Genomic DNA, 20,000 nt, shown 5'->3' on the forward strand with positions numbered 1-20,000 from the left:
GGAAAGCATTGGCATGCTTGGCAAACTCCTTCCTCAATTTATCGTTCTCCTCCTGGCGCTGTGCTTCCTTAGCCAGTTCCATGTCACGCTCCTAGAGTATACAATCTATATTATGAGTAACACATTTTAAATTATACACCTTATAATCTATCATACTGTTTTAAGTCTACTAATGTATTTTTTACTACTATATCATGAGATTAATCAAAATTACAGCAAAGAATAATGAGCCACTCAAACAATTTAATTATATTGATGAGACAATGCTCCCCCTAGAGAATTCTTTTTGTTCATGGTATGGATGAAATCTCATATGATAAGCAAGTACAATGGCCCATGGTAATGTATTCAAAAATGACTAAGAAAATTTGCTATGTATCCCTATAAAATATTTATTTACATATTGGTTTATACTGCATTCAGAGCCTTATTCAAAATGAAAACTAGCCAATGATTTTTTCCAACCCAGGTCTGTTCACTTTTTCTGTGCCAAAAACATCTGCAGGATGTCCCCATCCCTTTTGATTTTATCAAGACATTTCCCCAAGTTCCAAATCATCATAAGTGGCCAAAGTGACTAACAGTGGCAAACTACAAATAAAACAAGTGTTGTCATATAATGGTGTCTCCAAACACCTTTAAGAATAATAAAAAGCAATACTGTACTCGCCTTAATAATTTTTTGCAAGTTTCGCCAGGTATCTTCGAGGGCTTCCATGGTGAACCAAGTATATGGGTTTGGCCCCACATTGTAGCTTTTTATCTGTTGATCTAAGGCTGCAAGAGCTTCAAAATCTGCTTGAGCAGAGGACAGAGAAGCCTGGAACTGAGCATGGGCCTCACGCAGTGCTTTTATTTCTTCAATGCTGCAATATAAATTAAACTCTTTTACAATTATGAACATACTGTACTAGCATCTAAGACATCACCATCACCCACCCAGTCTATACCAATTTTGGTTTTCACACCACAAAATATGAAGTTCAGTTGCTATGCTGAATATAACTTGTGACAATTTATAAAATGAGCAGCTTCCAAAATTACATCATTAAAAATAAATAACTAAACAAAAATAGTTACCTATTGCAGCGAACAGGATCTGTTAGATCCTCTTCTGCATTCTCAAACCATGAGTTGAATGCAGATGCCTTCTTGGCAAAGGAGAGATAAAGCTCCTCAATTTGACGGAACTGCTCCTGTAGATATAATATTCAATATATGAGAAGTAGCACTTCTTAAGTTTTATCAGTATTATTCAAAACTCTATACGTTCAATGACATAGGTTTTTGCACTATTATACTAACTTGCATGATTAGCAGTTTGTTTTTACGCCCAAGCGAGTCACTGAGGAGCTTATTCCAACGAGCAATAACATCACTGTGACGTTTAATAATGGACTCTGACTGTTCATGGTTGCCCGAAACCAGTTGATCCTTGAGAGTGGTAATATTCTGGATACCTTCATGTTCAAAAGCAGCTAATCCTGTAAACCATTAAGTTGTACAATTAAAAAGACATTTTAAGGAAACAAAGTTATCTTCTAATTGAAACACTAACTGGCCTAAGTGCTTAAGTTTCAAGGACAGTGAAAAAGCATTAAAATTATCAATACCTAAATAGTATGAAGGCACATCACACAAATATCCATCTTATCCTCGATACTAGTTACAAATTCCGCCCACTGCTTGGCTGCTCACTACTGGCTGACAAAGTAAGTTGCTAGCTGTCTCACTCTACTTCCCTCTCTCCTTACCCTATACACAGACACGGTCTCTCCCCTCAAGCCTCCTCCCTCACATCCCAAACCCTAAATACCCTCCCATCCTCCACCCCATCCCTACCCATGACACCAGATGGCTGCCATACGGACATTTTACAATGCTGCTCACGATACTGGGAATGCTCTGGCAGGTTTGGTTACGGATTTGATGCTCGAAGGGGAACCTGGAGAGGATGTTTGTATGGACAAATGTTTGTAAAACAAGGACGCCCTATATACGAAACTATTAGCCAATGGGTGAGAGGGGAAGTAGGGAAGTAGAAGAAGAGTTTGAGGAGAGGAGTTGACATTAGTGGGAGGGTGCATGCCAGGGCATAACCCACCTGCTTGATTGACCTACCTCGCACAAATTAGCTGACCAGCCAACCTGCTTGCATTCATATCAGACTACCAACATTCTTAAAGGCGATCCTTTCCAAATTTATCTACCAAATTGCTTGCAGTCTTACCTGCTTGCATGCATGCATTGTTGCCAAGTCTGTTTATGTAACTTGGTTTTCAAGATGCAATAAAGTGCCAAAGATGTGTGGACAGAAGTGAAGTACAGGGAAGGGAAGGGAATTGTCAGGGGGGAAAGGCCAAGCCATTACAACAATACAGCACTTCAAAGGCATCAAGATAAGGATTTGGGATGGGACAGGGGGAAGGAATGATGCCCAACCACTTGGACAGTTGGGGATTGAACGCCAAACAGCAAAACAATTGCTACTGGAGGAAATTGTGAAACAAGTTACAAATGATCTCACAGTATTCATAAATATGGACCAATTAATTCCACATCTAATATTTATGCAATGAATTGCTGCAAGCAGACACATTAACATTAGTGGTAATTTTTGGTTTATTTCTATACATCAGAAGAAGTTTTTATGGGGGAAGGTTGGAAAGGGGAAGGCAGGGGAGGGGGTGTTTGCTTCAGAAACCAATCATCATTTTCCCATGTGTTGTTGTTCCACAAGCACTGTGAACCTGCTCATATGGCTATCTTGGAACACATCCTGCACATTGGCTAAAGCCAATAATTGCAGTCATTTAAAAATCAACAATGAAAGACAAAGTTAGAAATAAATCGTGCAAAAATAAAAAAAAAATAAAAAAAAACAGGGTGGTCTGTTAATGCCAAACATCATTCAAACAATTCAAGATTAAGTACAAGACATCGAGTTGAATAAGAGAAGTGGATAAGGATAAGTGTAAGTTTATAACAGATGAGCCTGAGAAGTGTAAGGAAAGATTTATAAAATTACAATGAACTAACTCCTACAGTTAGTTAAATATATTAAACAAAAACAATGAACCAACATACATGAAATACTAATAGAATTTTTTTTTTAAATGAACTAAATTGTTAAAGTATCATCAAGACAAATTTATGGAGAGAAGAGAGCATGCTTCCTTACCAGCATCGAAAGTCTCCTGCTTTGTAAGTAAAGTCTGCACAGTGGACAGGTCTCTACCAAACTCTTCAGACTTGACATGAGACTCCTTGTCAGCAATCCATGATTCAACCACATCAGCCTTCCATATGAACTGCAGATATGCTAAGTTGTCTGCCAATTTGCTCTTCCTGCGAGCAGCAATACCATTCAGGGCATCAAGTTTATCCTTCAACTGCTGACATCTCTGCTTTATTGATTCTCCATGGTGATTACCATCAGCCACTAATTTAGCACCAGCTTCACAGACATCACTACAACGATCACGGTGAACAGCAAAGTCTGTTTCAAAGGCATCATGTTTTTTCAAGAGACCTTGGGCAGCAGCCATGTTATCTCCATAGTCAGGAACAGATAGCAGCTGTGTTTTCTCACTGATCCATGCCTCTTCCTCTTCTACCTTAGCTAAGAACTGCTGGTAAGTCAGTGACTGCTCTAGTTTTTGGCCACGTTGCTCAGCCATTGCCTTTAACTGGGACCAAGTCTCTGAGAGTTGCTGGAGGCGAGCTTCAATTTCTGCAACTCCAACATTGGATACTCCCATCAATTTCTCACCAGCCTCTTGCACAGCTTGAATAGCTGGTTCATGGGAAGCCAATTCTGCCTCCAAGCGTTTGTGTTTCTTCCGCAGGTTCTGAACACCAGTCAAATCCCGACCATAGTCCTCTGATGAAACTAAAAGCTTCTTCTCCTTAATCCATGATTCCTCATCAGCAATATCTCTGAAGAATTGGTGAAGTGTAAGTGCCTCATTCAGTCTTGATTGGCGATGAGCAGCCAAGTTCTTGATGCGTTCATACCTTTCATTAATACTCTGACGCTTTTCCTGAATATTAGCAGTATCAAACTGCCCACTTTCCACTAGAGAGTCTGCTTGTCCATTCATGTCATTAATGCGATCATCATGGGCTTGGATATCGGCTTCAACTAGCTGGTGTTTCTTCATAAGATTCTGCACACTTGCCAGATCCTTACCCACATCCTCATTGGTAAGGAGAGATTCCACTTCTCCAAGCCAGAAGTCCAAGTCCTTCACAGCTGCAATGAAAGTACGCTGCTTATTGGCCTCCTTTAGTTTGAGAGATTTCTCTGCTGATTTCTGAGTCAAGAAGTCCCATTGTTCTGAAATAGATTCCAACCTTTGCTGTACTGCCTCTTCAGATCCAGCACACTGGTGTTTATCAATGAGGTTCTGACCCATAGCAAGAACAGCCTGAATACGATCAGCATTTGCAGCAAGCTCTGCTTCAAAGGCCTGATGCTTCTGATGTTTTGACTGAATATTTGCTGGATCCTTAAAACTCTCTTCTGTTGCTACCTGTAACTTTTCAGCAATCCAGTTCTCAATTTCATCAGCATCACGTGAAAATTGCTGAAGAGTTTGAGACTCTCCAAGTTTAGAGCGCTTTTCAATAAGAGCTTCCTTCAAATGCTGCCAACGATCTAGCACCTGGCCCCTCTTGTCGCCAATGTCCTTGCTAGCATAGTGCTCAGCAGCCACTAGTTGATCAGCAAACAAATTAAGTGCAGCAATTTTCTCTTCTTGTGCATTAATGGCCTTGTCAAAATCTTCATGTTTCTTGATCAGAGCTTCTACGTTGTCAGCTTTGGCATCAGCTTCATCAGAGGAGAGGAAGGCCTCTCTGGAGGACATCCAGTTTTCGGCCTGCTCGCAATCACGGTAGAATAGCTGCAGTTCTAGGCACTGGTCTAGCTTCATACGGCGAGCAATCCAAGCCCTGAAACACAATTATTGTAAATATCAAGACATGAGATAAGAGTAAATGCAAAAACATGAAAGCCACGATTAAAGAACAACATTTTGAGATCTTAAGAATTGTTTTGGGATACTCTGCCCATATACTGAACTGTTTTTATACCATGTATATATTATATATGCACTGATGTGTCCATCGAATGGATTATATTACTAGATTCTAATCATTAAAATGATCCAAGAAGCTTGTTGATTTCTGTCTACATCAAAGTTTTAGCTGAAAAATGGAGCAAGTCATGGATGCCTCTTCATTGCCAGCCACAGATGATAGTAATAAAAAAAATAAAACCAACAGAAAAAATAGACCAGGATAAAAAAACAGCATTGAATGCAATGAAACACCTCTTCTTGGTGGGTCCTTGGTGGCTCCTTATTGCTAACTACTTGGATAGCTCAGCCCTATTCAATCAAGGTCCTTGCAAGCCATTGTGACCCTACCAGGTACCAGAAGCCAAAACCTACCCTCCTTCCTCCACTCCCTGTTTATAAAAGTGCAAAGAGTACAGGATACTAGATCATTCTAACCAAGAAAGTCACTAAAAAGGTGAATGAGACAATAGACAATCAGCAAGGTTAACAGGACAAAGAAAATAAGACACTAAACCAATGAATCACCCAGTTGTGAAGCAGATCACGTGTTAAATCCACTAACTCCACTAGGTTGAACACACACTCGGCTCCCCGATACCCCTAGCTTTGACAGTAAGTCACTCTACCAGGAAGATGGAAGAACCAAAGCCAATGAATAGGGAACGAAGGGACCAAGCAGTTACCAAACAACCCAACAGAAAGAGCCATTCCATTATATTCAATGCTGGTTTCCTGGGAGGGCTCCTATGATGGGTTCATAGTGCTGTCACCAGTGATGGGTTCATAGTGCTGTCACCAGAACACAAAAAGTGAACACTCACCAGGGGTAGAGAAGAGTCGCAGAAAATAACATCACAAAAGGGAAAATAGCAACAAGTTAACTGCCCCAACACTACACAGCCTGGGAGGGTTACCTTGAGGTTACCTTGAGGTGCTTCCGGGGCTTAGTGTCCCCGCGGCCCGGTCGTCGACCAGGCCTCCTGGTTGCTGGACTGATCAACCAGGCTGTTAGACGCGGCTGCTCGCAGCCTGATGGGTTGCCGGAGAGCCTCCGGGACTCGGCCAGAAAATGGCGTTTCATTACATTCAACACTGGTTTTCTGTGGAAAGCCTCTCTGGCTCTCCAAAGCCACCTAACAACAAAAAAGTAACCACTAAAAAAATGGCCCAAATGAGCCACAGGAATGTTAGAAAGAACTTTTTCAGTGTCAGTAGTTAACAGATGGAATGCATTAGGCAGTGATGTGGTGGAGGTAGACTCCATACACAGTTTCAAATGTAGATATGATAAGAGCCCAGCAGGCTCAGGAATCTGTACACCAGTTGATTGACAGTTGAGAGGTGGAACCAAAGAGCCAGAGCTCAACCCCCACAAGCACAACTAGGCACGTACAACTGGGCAAGTACAGGAGCCAGAGTCAATACCGCCACTCAACACACCAGCCTCAGAACTGGGGTTGGATGGCCGGCACGGGGGTATGGGGATAGCAAGCAAGCAAGCAAGGAGGATCTCTGCTCCTTGCATCTCTATAGAGGAGACCAGATTTTGGCCTCCGGTTACTATTAGGTCTACAATGACTTGCAAGGATTTGGATTGAATTATGGGGAGCTATCCAAGTAGCTACCAGCATGGAGCCACCTGAGGAGCCTCTCCCAGAAAAAGAGAAAAAGAAGGAAGACAGGAGGCTGAGCACAATGACTCATCCTGTCCCTGAATTTGTAGTTACACATTAGATAAACTATAAGACTCCATTAATAATACAGTAATCATATCTACATGTGTATAGCAACCATGAATGCATACTGTAAAGAATGTATCAAGTTGACATGGTTACCTCTCAAGATCTTGTCGAGCTTCATTCATAGCATCTAGCTTCTCTTGCACTTCAGCAGAGGCAAAGTGACCAGACTGAAGAAGTTGGTGTCCAAAGAGTTCAAAAGCTTGGAAGGTTCCAGCACGAGCATCAATCTCTGTACGATGTTCCTGAATAACAAATAACAAATATCAGCACTGTAAACAATTTCAAGCAGTGTTGATATCTTGACTGTAATGTAAATACACACACACTCAACCAATTATCAACTTATTAACCAACAATAACTATTAATTCACAATTAATACCTTGTTCTCACAGGAATATTCTTCCCCAGTAAATGGTTGAACAAAACATAAAAGCCTACCGTCAAACCAATCCAAATATTATAATCTAGTTTATTCCATTTGCCTAATGTTCTTGTAGCTATTGTGGAAACCTAGCTCAAATGAATTCTAAGTTTTCATTTGAATGCTGCTGGATGCTTGCCAATCCTGAAACCTTTCAATTCACTTTCACAGTCTTTAAATCATATCAATAATTTAACATGTTGAAATCATCATAAAGTGACTACTATAGACTTACTACAAAGAATCAAAAAGAATCTATTTAAATGACAAAAAATTTGTGCAAAAACCTCAACCACTAAATCAAGAAACATGCATTCTGTTAATATTCAATAACAATTACAAAAAAAGTTTATGCTGTTTACTAATCCCCTCCCCCTTTTTTTTGTTTGTTTTTTACACATAGCTGAAGACAGTAATCCTTTATGCCTATATATATGTTTAAATATGAAAAATCTAGCTTTGAATGTAGTGAAATGCCTCTTTCTGGTGGGTTCCCTCTGTACCTCCCAGTTCCTACCATTCCCTTCTTCTGTGGTGCTCGGGGATTCTTGCTTGGGTGGAGCATAAATGATTGAGCTGGCTGCCTCAGTTCAATGGGTTGATGGGACTAACGTCTGGTGACGAGGGTATGGAGCTGTGACTATTTGTCATGGCTCTAGACAAGACAGTTGGCAGTCTTCAAATAACCTTTAAAGACATCTTCCCTAAGCTGTCTTAAAGCAAATGTCAAAGCAAAGTTTGAAAGTATAATAGCCATTTTCTATGCTATGGGGGGGTATAAGCAGTTAGAACTTAACATGTGCTACCCAAGGAAGAAAATAAAGATTTGTTACAAGGTGTAATTTTTTTACTGTGCAGACTGCATTACTTGCCCCTGCTCTCTGGAAAGGATCTCAGTTATTTCTTCCAGTCTTCCTTTTGTCTTATGTATCTGCAATTAGCTCTGGCAGCTAATAAAAAATTATGTCGTTCCATCTGTGGTACATGGTTAATGGGTTACTCTGTCAATAGGGAGAGGACGTTATAGCACAAGTAAAAGGGTAGAGGTGGTACTGCTGGCTGAGGTTATGGGTGGTGGGTTGCTCTAAGATTGTTGTGGTTGTTATTTCTACTCTGTTTTGATATTCTTCTTGTCCTAAGTCTCATTTCAGCTAGTTTCTTTCATTATGTGTTCGGACCCAATTCTGTTAAAAAGTTTAAGGATAGAGGTACAGTTTAAGTTATGCTTTACATACCAAAATATATTCCACTGCTTCTTTTGCCCCAACCAATACTTACCAGATGAATGTGGATTTGATGAGCCTTTCCATATCTGTAGGTATTTTTCTAACTTTCTGCTAAACTAAGAAATGGTTCATAAATTCAATCCCTTGCCACAATGAGTTGCAGCATCCTTATTTGTTTGTTCCTTGTTAGTCTATTTACTCCATTCCTTTATATCTTTGTTGTACCAGATCAGGCCCCCCTAGAGATCTTTCATCACCCATCTTGCCATGTGCTATAACCAGTCAATGTGTGATTTCTTCTTACACATTTTGTTCTGTAGTCCTGTTTGAACACTCATTTCATTGTTCTAAACACATTTTTATTCTGTGGTTTCACGTAATGATGCTAATCCAACCAATTGATAATTTAATATATTTTAACATTTTTAAGAAGTACAACATAAAATATGACTGACTGCAGGATAAACATAAGAGTAAATTCATACACAGTAGTAACAAGGAAAGCATGAATGAACCTCCCTTGAGCACTTATTTCTTTAGCCATACACCCATACACACACACACACACACACACAGCAATTCTAAGCATTTACTTACTATTCATATGTATACCATTCCTCTAGTTATTATATACTTTCTCACCTAGACATATTCAAGTAATGACAGTACTGGTATAAGCTTTTAGCTATATATGATCAGGAATTTTGATACAAAATAGATAAACTAGAAGAATGTGAGCAACAAAGACAAGGAATATTTAGGTAACTGTATTTGAAGACGTCTAAGTATAGGGTAAGCAAAGGCGGCTGAAAAAGAAGTTACCATAAGAAGCTTCTTCACAAATGCTGCACACAGTATTAGTTGCAACAAATCTGAACTGATCATTTTGGACAACAAGTACAGACCAACAGCAAATGTCCTAAACTTTGAAGTTTGGCATCTTTTTTAAGTTTTCCTTTAAAACCTATAATAGTTAACTTTATATTTAAAGTATGCTACCAAAATGTTACATTTAATGCACATTATACTCTGTAAACATACAGTACTACAATGTCTAAATACTGCTTTTGTTAGTACCTAACTGTCCACACTAGGTAAATACTGGATATATTAGTTTATAACAACTGTTAGTATATACACACTGCTCACACTATCAACAAATATTAAACTATGGCAGTTTAAGAGTAAACATACACAAACACTTGACAACAGGCCCTTTCTTTCATTTGTCATCGTTTACATTCAACAATTAATTGATACAACACAACCTACAAACAAGCCAAACATTCACACTATGAGGAAATGGTGCCTTAGCAGGTGTTGGTCTTTTATGTCCATCTTAACACCTGTAACTTACTGCACAGTTTTCACTTCTCCCAAATACAATTGCTAAATTTAAGAGATAATATAAATGACTATTGTGTCATTGTTTTAATGTATAAAATTACCATGCTATCATTAGTGACAACATAGATCAGAAGAGCATTTCCTGCACTTTTGTTAAACTTACAAAACCGGGGAAATAAGTATGTACTACATATGTATGAAAAATTACCAAACTATTAATCCTGTACACTTCAACTACTATAGAATAACCAAACAACATTAAAAAATATTGTATCTTCTCTTATGACGAAAAAAATGTTTAAAATTTCAACCATTGCTCAAATTTTGAGGAATTGGAGGGTGTGATGTTCCAGGTAGCCATACACATTACATCATTACTTTATTATATTTGATTAAAGGGCAGGAAATGCTCTCAGAAGTAGATCTACCATGTTGAGGCCAGCAACAGGCTAATCATTAGTACCGAGTATCTACTGATGGGAAGCTAAAACACTACCATGTGGCCCCGAAACACGCAAGAACACAACAAATCAGTAGTGTGCGCTGTAAGACAACCTACGACAAAACTCAATACCTGGGGTATACCATAGCGAGAGTCAAACTCGGCACGGAAGCTCTAGAAAAGGAAGGGTGATTTGTTACAATGCATGAAGTCACCTTGGCAAAGCCCTCATCTAGTTCAGGTTAGCAGACAAGAGGATTCTTCACAGGCTGACAAACTAATAAAATGTAACAGCAATACAACAAATGATACCTCAAGTCTTTCCACATCATTTAAACTTGAAAAGCGTATCATAAATAAATGTGTTTTAATAACTATCCTCTCAGTCACATAGATAAAATGAAATTAAACTTTTCCACTAAATAATTGAAAACAATATTTCCTAAAATAGTATTATGTTTGCTAAGAAAAAATCAAACAATACCTCTTGAATATATTGTCAATATAGTACACCATGTATGATACATGTTAAAACATTAAAACTAATTATTACATATGAGATTCACATTAAGACCCCTCATTGTGAAAGCATTAAAATCTTTTGACAGGAAATTGATGCCTATGTGAAAATAATGTAACTGATAAAAGGTGATGTATTGACCAGTAGGATTAAATTCCTATACAACAGTATTCACACTTCCTTGGAAACAGTTCTCCACACGGTCATTATAAAACTCATACAAAATATATCTGGACATATTATTACCTGATGCCTCTCCAATAAGGCCTCAGCACCAGTCACATCAGTTGCCAGTTCATCTGAGCTCACTAATCCCATCATTGAAGCAATCCAGGAGCTCAGGTCACGGTAGTCGCTAAGAAAACGTTGCAGGTCATACGAGTCGAGCAGTTTTTCTTTACGTGCATTTGCCTAGAAAATAGAAAGATATTATTTGAAAACAATATAAATGTAACACAGATGAATTGATGGGGGGAGGGAGGAAAGGGTTTCCATGTGGACACTTTTTGTTGAAAGACTAACTCCCAAATTCCCATCAAATTTCATCATCCACCACATCTGGCTGACAGAAGCAACATGAAGAATTTACCATTTAGTATCCAATCCTCAGAGCCACACAAAAAACTTAATTTAATTATTGACAATAATGCAACTTTTGAAATACAAGCAAACAAAATAATTTATTTACTTTAAAACTTAATAAATTGAAAGAATTGTTACCTTGGCTGTCAGTTGCGTCCACAGCTCGTTTATCTCTCGCTGTTTGCCATAAATAGTATCAGCTGCTTCAGGATGGGTTTGCATCAGTCTGTTTGCAGTTTCATCCAACTGCCTTATTTTGTCTCCTAAGGCAGCAAGGTCACGCTCCAAGCCTAGAAGATTATTAGAATTGATATGGTAAATAAAAGGCACATTAGGCAAGTGGTATAAAAAAAAAAAAAAAAAAAAAAAAAAAAAAAAAAAAAAAAAAAAAAAAAAGCATCGAATGTAATGAACTGGCATTTTCTGGGTGAGCCCCGGAGGCTCCCTGGAACAATCAGGCTATTGTGTAATATATTAGATCAGGGCATTAGTCTAAGGAGTTTGACCTACCAGGAACCATGAGGCAGAACCTGACCTCCACAGAGAGGTTGCAGGGAGCAATGGCCCTGGAAACCCCTGAGGTTGGAGGTTTTCCTCATCTGCCATCGACCGGAGTTAGGCACCCAGAAAGGTTGGCATAGCAAAACAAACTCCACATGGTAAGAAAAGTACAAAGAAAAACCAAAAAAGGCAGATCTCCCTCCAATCCCTCCGGCTACCTGGCACTCCAGTTCGGAAGCCAAGCATCAAACAACTAAAAAAAAAAAATGCCGACCGGGAGAGAGGGAGGGTTGCCAGGGAGACCATGATACCATTCCACCCATCTTTTCCTATCAATAGTTTTTTGTATTTTGATTCTGTCAAAAGAATCAGACTATTTGTCAAATCGTTTACTTTTGAACATTGTCTTTCAAACTTGAGAGGTTACTAAAATAACTGCAACATATTATATTACAAAAGTTTAAGAGAAATTAAAGGGAGTGTGTACCTTCATGTTTGCGTTGAAGAGCCTGTACTGAGCGCAAATCTTTGCCACAATCATCATTGTTAAGTGCTTCATCCTTCTCTTGGATCCAGTCCTTTGTCTCATCCACATCTCTGTGGAAACGTTGAACCTCGTGTGCAGATCCTAGCTGGAACTGCCGCTCCTGCAGTGGTCGAACATACAAAACGTTACCAAATTTCAAGACAAAAAAAAAAAGTAAATCTTAATTCATCCTTTACACCATCTCTTACAGCAACACACTGGAAATGGCTCCTAAGAGAAGCAGTCATCTTAGCTTGTATTTTGCACTGAGGGTTCCTTCCCATGCTTTACCCATAGTGTACTTACCATCCCCCCAGATATTTGACCCATAGTGTGCTTACCATCCCCTAGACGTTTGATCCATAGTGTCCTTACCATCCCTCGAGACGTTTAATCCATAGTGTGCTTACCATCACCAAGACGTTTGATCCATAGTGTGCTTACCATCCCCCAGACGTTTAATCCATAGTGTGCTTATCATCCCCCCAAATGTTTGACCCATAGTATGCTTACCATCCCCAGTACGTGTGTTCCCAATCTGCACCTCCACCTTGACACTTTTCTTACCGTTTTGGGGACATTGCGCATATACTCAGGAAATGTGTTTTAGCAATATAGAAGACAAAAATCTTGTTTTGAATACTATTTTTCTCTGTGCACACAGATAATGTATTGTGTAACCCAAGTGCTATGCTAGGGTTAAGGGTATTATATAAAACCACACAGGTATGAAACACTTGACCATTACCTGCTGCTAACTACCATAATAAGGGAGTCTGGCAATAAAGCATTAATGTTTGACTGAAATACTATGTCAGTGACACGAAATAAATGTATAAAATTCCAAGAACAACATCAGAGCTGAAGATTGTTGGTCCTGCATCTAACTTTGTAAATAGTAAGGGTGCCATTTTCAGCAAAATCAACACTTACCTTAACCCAATAATGCAAAATTTTATTATATAAATTTGTGTAAATATACTCCCATTGAATAACTATTATCGTATTTTTATCACGTTTCCTAAAATACATACTACAATGATTGTATTATTATTTGACTATAAAAAATATACACACCATATATAGCAAACAAATTAATTTGCATAATGTTTTTTTCAATAATCTATAATCTTGGTTTTCTGGAAACCCAGAGGTACCGATCATTCCAGCTAATTGGAATTACACTATATTAAGATTTTAGAACACAGATATTCAAACTTGAAATGTTACTCTAGAGGACAAATACTTCTGTGGCAAGCAAATGGAACATGTATTCACAAATCACGATAATCTAGTTATTTTTTACACAACAATTGTGGCATCTAACCTGTGCCATTTGCTGGAGGGAGTTCCACTTGGTGTTGAGCTCTTCAATTTGTGTCTGGATCTTGAGGGCAGCCTCTGTCTGACCAAGGCTCATGAGCTGCATGGCAATTTCATTCATCTCAGCAAGTCTAACTTCATTTGCTTGCAGGTCTGTCTTAAAGTCATCAAATTTCTTCTGCAGCACTTCAACCTAAGGGAAATTAGCAATTTTTATTATTTTATAGTTTTTCTAAAGAATTACAAACATTTTAATAATTAACATAACTTGCCAAATTAGCAGTAAGATAACCAATGAGATTTTATGATTGCAACTTGAAAAGCCATAACATTTTATTGTGGGAGGAGAGGGGAGGGGAAAGCTGTCATTGGATCTTGTTAGCACCCAAGGGTGGGTTACCATATTTAATACGACACTGATGTTTAACCCCACCTTCTCGTTATGGTCTCGTGAACTCTCTCCACAACTTCTAAAGCAAAAACATTATTTCCATCACAAATGTCAAGAGACTGAAAAATGCACCAGGTATGAAAATATAGGTGAAGCATAAAGAGATGGACATCATTCCACAGTCAACAATATGTAAACACTGATAGGTAAGCAGCATTATAAATGGAAATATGGAAGTCAAAATATGAACGATGACTGGGTGAAAAGCGTTAGATGTCAACAGAAAGTTAGTAAAGTATGGCACTTAAGAAATGATAGTCTATTACTACCAGCCCTAACTTACGAAAGTCAAATTTGGGTCTGGAGAAGCAGTGTTTACATAAGTACAAGCTAAAGAAAAAAAATGGAAAAACTAGATAGATGATGTATGTGGGAGTGGTACAGTAATGAAGATATGAAAAGTGGTACAAGAGATAGGGGCGAGGAAATGAAATGTGATGCAGGTGAAGCACAAAAAACTTGAATGGACTAGACATCCATCGTGTACCTATATGTAGTTGGTTCCAGGAGTTTGTCTACCCCCAAGCTTGCCCCCCCCCCCATGTACTAGGGTGAAAATGTTACAAGTATGGTCACCAAGTGGTGGTGTTCAAAGTACAATAAAAATAAATATGTAACTTTACTTTCAAATTACAGTACTTTGTTTCCAATATTCAGAATATAATTTTTCAATATTCAGAATAAACAAGCACCATATTCTATTACTCATCCACAGCAACACCCCACTGCTTCATGTGACCCAGTGTACAGGCTCCTTGTGAGTTGTCCTATTTAGAATCAATTCATTACACCTTCCTTACAAATTGCTGCCACCCAGAAATATCCTTTACCAGTCCCAAGCACCGTTCGCACCTAAATCTGTTGCCTCTCACACTGTATCTGCCCATTTTTTGTTCTGTCCTTTCATACCTCGTATGCTCTAATTCACTCAATACCTTGGCATACTCCCATAATTGATATCGAAAGTCACTCATTATACCCAAAACTCTTAAACATGTCCTATTTTATACAAATATTTTTGAAAAGTATAAGACAGGAAGATCCTGTAATAGTTCTATTCCTGAGACTACAAATTGGTAATTTGTATTGCTCACAATGTATTTCCTATTACTACATAATTTAGAATTAGCAACTGCAATAAAGTTAAGAATGCAAAATATGCAAGATGGAATCTGTATTCACTAACAGTTTCGACTATCTAGATCGATCAATGATTCCTATTTAAATCAATAGGAAACTTCAAATGATAGATACCTGTTCAAGATCTTCTCCAACATCTTCAATCTGTGCATGCTGTTCCTTGTCCTTTATCCACTGAGCCAGTTCAGCAGCCTCACGCACAAGCACATATGCCTGCACTGTCTCACTCAACTTCTTCTGCCGCTCTCGTGCCGAGGCCATCAGATTCTCATATTGTCCCTGTTTATAAAAATTATTCACCTATTTTACATCTAATGTTTACTCTGGTTATAACACTTTGTTTTTAAAGAAAAATACCAAATATATATTATGTCATATTTAAGTCCATGCACAATATCAGTACGACATACAAATTAAGATAGAAAACAATTCTACAAGTACTGTAATTCTCCAAGGCTACATAAAACCCTTACACATCAATAATTCTTGCACTAATACAATATTTGAAAATCTTGCTGTATAATGCTTACAAACAAAATCTGGATGAACAACAGTCACTAACCTTAATCTGATTTTGTCGAGCAGCAATAGAGTTGCCATCAGCTAGGTTTTGTTGTGATGCTGTAAGACCAGAATCAATTTTCTTCACATAAGCAGCAGGAACAAAACCTTGGCGGTCATTCACTTCTACTTTCCACCAGTCTTTGTTAGTAGCATTGAGGAGAGTCAGCACATCATTCTTCTTCATTGAAACCTCTCGAGGAGATTTCTCTGTGTAGTCATACAGAGCTACCACACATTCTTTTCCAGTGATATCCATAACTGGCACTTCCTGTTGACGACATGCAGCCGCCTGTTCATCCAGAGCAGCAATGGTGGAACTAAAAGCTTCCAAATCACTCATAAGAGCTTCATGTTTCTTCAATAAAGCTTCAGCGGAATCTTCATCCTTACCAAAGTCACCTCCACCAGCAATTGGCTCCTTCTCTTTCATCCATGACTCTGCCTCATTAGCATCTGCAAAATACTGATGAGCCTGAAGCGAATCATCTAAGTCTTGACGTCGTTGGTTTGCTCGCTCTTTTAGCTGAGCCCAATGCTGGCTTAAAGTATTAACTCTCTGCTTAATTTCCTCTCCTGCAAAGTGCCCATCACTAATCATTTCCTCACCAGAGGTTGTAACAGCTACAATTCTATGTTCATGGTTGTTAATTTCTGCAAGAACAGCTTGGTGCTTCTTTATAAGATTCTGTACACCAATTAAATCTCTGCCACGATTTGTGGAAGCTGCAATTGGCTCTTTCTCTCGAATCCATGCCTCTTCATCATCAATGTCACGGAACAACTGTTGTACCAGCAGGGAGTCTTTCAGACGCTCCTTACGGACTGTCATTGGCCTTTGGAGGGCATTGTAACGTTCTTGAAGAGTCATCTGCTTCGCCTTAATGTTCTCGGCATCAAAGTGCCCACGATCCACAAACTGATCTGCAGCAATTCTGACACCGTCAATTCTATCCTGGTGAGCTCCAACATCAGCTTCGAGTAAAGCATGTTTTTTAAGCAAATTCTGTACACCAGTTAGATCTTTGCCATAGTCCTCACTCATAAGCTGACCTTCAATTTCAGAAAGCCAAAGCTCAATGTCTTCAACACCACGATTAAACTGTTGTTGCTGTGATGCTTCTTCAAGCTTGGATCCCTTCCTACGGGTAGCTTCCTCCAGGGAAGTCCAAAGCTGAACAATTTCCTCCATGCGACTGCTGATCTTATCACTTGCATAATGGTCAGCATCTAAAAGCTCTTTTCCAGTTGAAGTTATTTCTTCAATACGAGACTTATTAGCACTGAGTTCTTGGTCAAAGTTTTGATGCTTCTGAACTTTCCCATTCAAGTTGGTTGGGTCCAAGTAACTGTCATCTGTGGCAAACTTCAACTTCTCATTGATCCAGCCTTTGGTTTCATCACAGTCCCGCTCAAACTGCTGTAAACGATAAGAATCTTCAAGCATAGTACGGCGACGTGCAGACATGTCAAGCAAGGCAGTGCGACGTTCCAGTAGAAGCTCGCGCCTCTGAGAAACATCATCTGCAGCATAATGCTGACCTTCAATTAATTTGGTAGCAAATTCATCCAGAGCCTTTATCTTTTCTTCCTGAGCAGCAAGAGACTTTTCAAAGTCTTCGTGTTTCTTGATCAGAGCTTCAACTGAATCAATAGAATCTCCTAAATCTTCGTTTTCAAGAAAAGCTTCTTGCTTGGCCATCCAGGTGTCAGCTTGTTCAGTGTCACGGTAAAAGAGTTGCAAATCCATACACTGCTCATACAATATGCGTCGCTCTTCCCATAAAGCCAATAGAGCAGCCTTCTCTTGAGTAAGAGTGCTAAGCTTCTCCTTTACTTCCTCAGAAGCATGATGTTTGTTTTCTACCAGCTTTTCACCTGCCTCATGGGTAGTCTTGAAGCTATCTTCACGAGCATCGATCTCACCCTTGTGCTCCTGGTGACGTTCAAGAAGAGCTTCGGCTCCAGCCACATCCTTAGCAAGCTCATCAGCAGAAATGATGGCACGCATATCATTGATCCAGGAGATAAGGTCACGGAAATCAGAAAGGAAACGATGTAAGTAATACGAATCATCTAACCGACGACGACGCTCCTGAGCCTTTGACGTAAGTGTAGACCATGAATGTTCAATTTCTGCTAATTTAGACTTTGTCTGTTCGGCATGATCAGAGTGGATGCCACACAGACGTGTGGCTTCTTCTCCAAGGGTCGACACTTTATCCTCTAAGGCAGCCAGATCACGTTCAAGACCTTCATGTTTACGCTGAAGAGTTTGCACAGAGGCCAGGTCACGGCCATAGTCATCAGAGGAAAGCACAACATCTTTCTCTGCAATCCAAGCAATGGTCTCATCTGCATCCCTATTAAATCTCTGAATTTCATGTGCACCAAAAAGCTTCTGCTGTCGAGTAATTGCAAGTTGACGTAGGCGTTGCCAGGCTTCATTCAGGTCCTTCTTACGCTTTGTGATTACTTCCACCTCTGGGTGTCCCTCTGCCACCAACTTCTCAGCTAGTGCATTAACTTCGGTGACACGATATTCTTGGGCCGCCATATCCTTTTGGAACTCATCAAACTTACGCTGGAGAACCTCCACATGCTCCAGGTCAACGCCAAATTCTTCCGAGGTAACATAAGTTTCCTTGTCATGGATCCAATACATTACTTCATCACACTGGCGCTGGAATTGCACCAAAACAAGCGCTTGCTGTAGACGCATGCCTTTGTCTGCCAGGCGGCTAAGCAGCAGCTCCCACAGACGATGAAGTTCATCTATGGTGGATAACAAAAAATTTGTTTTTGAGTAAATTTAGCATTACCAAAGCAACTCAAAAATTTTTAAATGTTTGTATAACACTGAAAAACCTAACTCCATTTCATTTTCTTTTGGTTACATTAACACTTCTGGTTTGCCAGACTCAAAACTCCATGCAATACTTTTAACTGTAGTACTGTATATATTCCTATTCATACTGTATATATTCATATTTTCACTCTTAAATGATGAATTAACTACTGTTTTAAAGTAACACTGCTAGGTTTTCAAAACTAGTACATACATTAAATGTTACAAGAAATGTAGAACCCAAGTATTTTAAATAAACTTGGTTATTTTTCAAGTTTTGTCTTTTAATCTTTAAAAAACATTTTGAGACGGCAAACTAAACTTTCAATAAACAAATTTGGTGCCAAAATGTTTTCTGGGCATCCACAAGGAAAAAAGAATAAAATAAAGGTTAATTACCTAACTTCAACCAAGAAGAAATTCCTCTGCCTACTTGTGAATCACTTCAAAACTGTTTAAGTTTTTCAGCTTGGCTTGATTTACTCTTTCTTGGATGTCTCCACTAGTCCCCCTCTACAGTCTTTAGTAAAGAGGTTTAAAGGAAAGTCAACCTCGAATGCGAGCAGAAGAGGCTCCACCAACACCACACGATAAGAAGCGACAGTAACAGGCATTAGATGTCGACTGAGGAAAAGCCAAGAGAGGATAAAACATCCCAGTCGGAAATGGAAGGAAAATGACAAAGGGAAAGAAATGGCAAAAAGATTGCCCAGAAACCTCATTCTGTCGCTGAGAAGACCACAGGTGGGACACCATCAAAGAAGCCACCTGTTTACCATACAAACGGTGAGAAATACGAGTAAAAATTCCAGACGCGAAATGTGGAAGAGAAGGTCGAACCAGTGAAGTACATCACTCGCCAGACCCTTGGATAAAGGCAGATCTGCTGAAAGAGAAAAGGGTTCAGACACCGAACATGCAGTGCCTGAAACCAAGGCTGGGGCAGCCATCAAGGAGCCATAAGAATCACTCCCTTCTGTAAGACTCCAACAATGCTGGAACCCGGAGTAACAGCTGGACCAGGGAAAAAAAGGTAAATGCACCCCTATCTCGACCAGTCAAGCTGAAAGTTGTCCACTATGAGGGCCTCAAAGTGGACACTTTTGAGTGTAAAGGGTAAAGAGGTAGATGCCGAGACCACGCCAACACAAAAAGATTGATGTCTGAATGATCTAATGTCCGGCAAAGCCAGAGGAAACGGCATCAATGGTCCACTCCATGGAAGGAGGAATAAAGCAAGAGACCATCAGCCAGGATGTTGGACACACCTTTAACACAAATGGTG

General features: G+C 39.3%; 1 protein-coding gene across 1 annotated transcript in view; it reads right to left on the reverse strand.

Moving 5' to 3' along the window:
* The window catches only part of LOC138369552 (spectrin alpha chain-like), a gene marked incomplete at its 3' end in the record, with an annotated part of 31,234 nt that continues 11,234 nt past the window's right edge, over positions 1-20,000 (reverse strand). The window contains 13 exon segments of the mRNA XM_069332971.1: positions 1-91; positions 671-866; positions 1,081-1,196; positions 1,306-1,484; positions 3,182-4,956; positions 6,920-7,068; positions 10,396-10,437; positions 11,030-11,194; positions 11,504-11,655; positions 12,354-12,513; positions 13,720-13,908; positions 15,421-15,585; positions 15,869-18,642. Coding sequence (XP_069189072.1) covers positions 1-91; positions 671-866; positions 1,081-1,196; positions 1,306-1,484; positions 3,182-4,956; positions 6,920-7,068; positions 10,396-10,437; positions 11,030-11,194; positions 11,504-11,655; positions 12,354-12,513; positions 13,720-13,908; positions 15,421-15,585; positions 15,869-18,642 — 6,153 coding nt within the window.

Source organism: Procambarus clarkii, chromosome 4 (assembly GCF_040958095.1).
Source record: "Procambarus clarkii isolate CNS0578487 chromosome 4, FALCON_Pclarkii_2.0, whole genome shotgun sequence".
In the NCBI taxonomy this organism is placed as follows: Eukaryota; Metazoa; Arthropoda; class Malacostraca; order Decapoda; family Cambaridae; genus Procambarus; species Procambarus clarkii.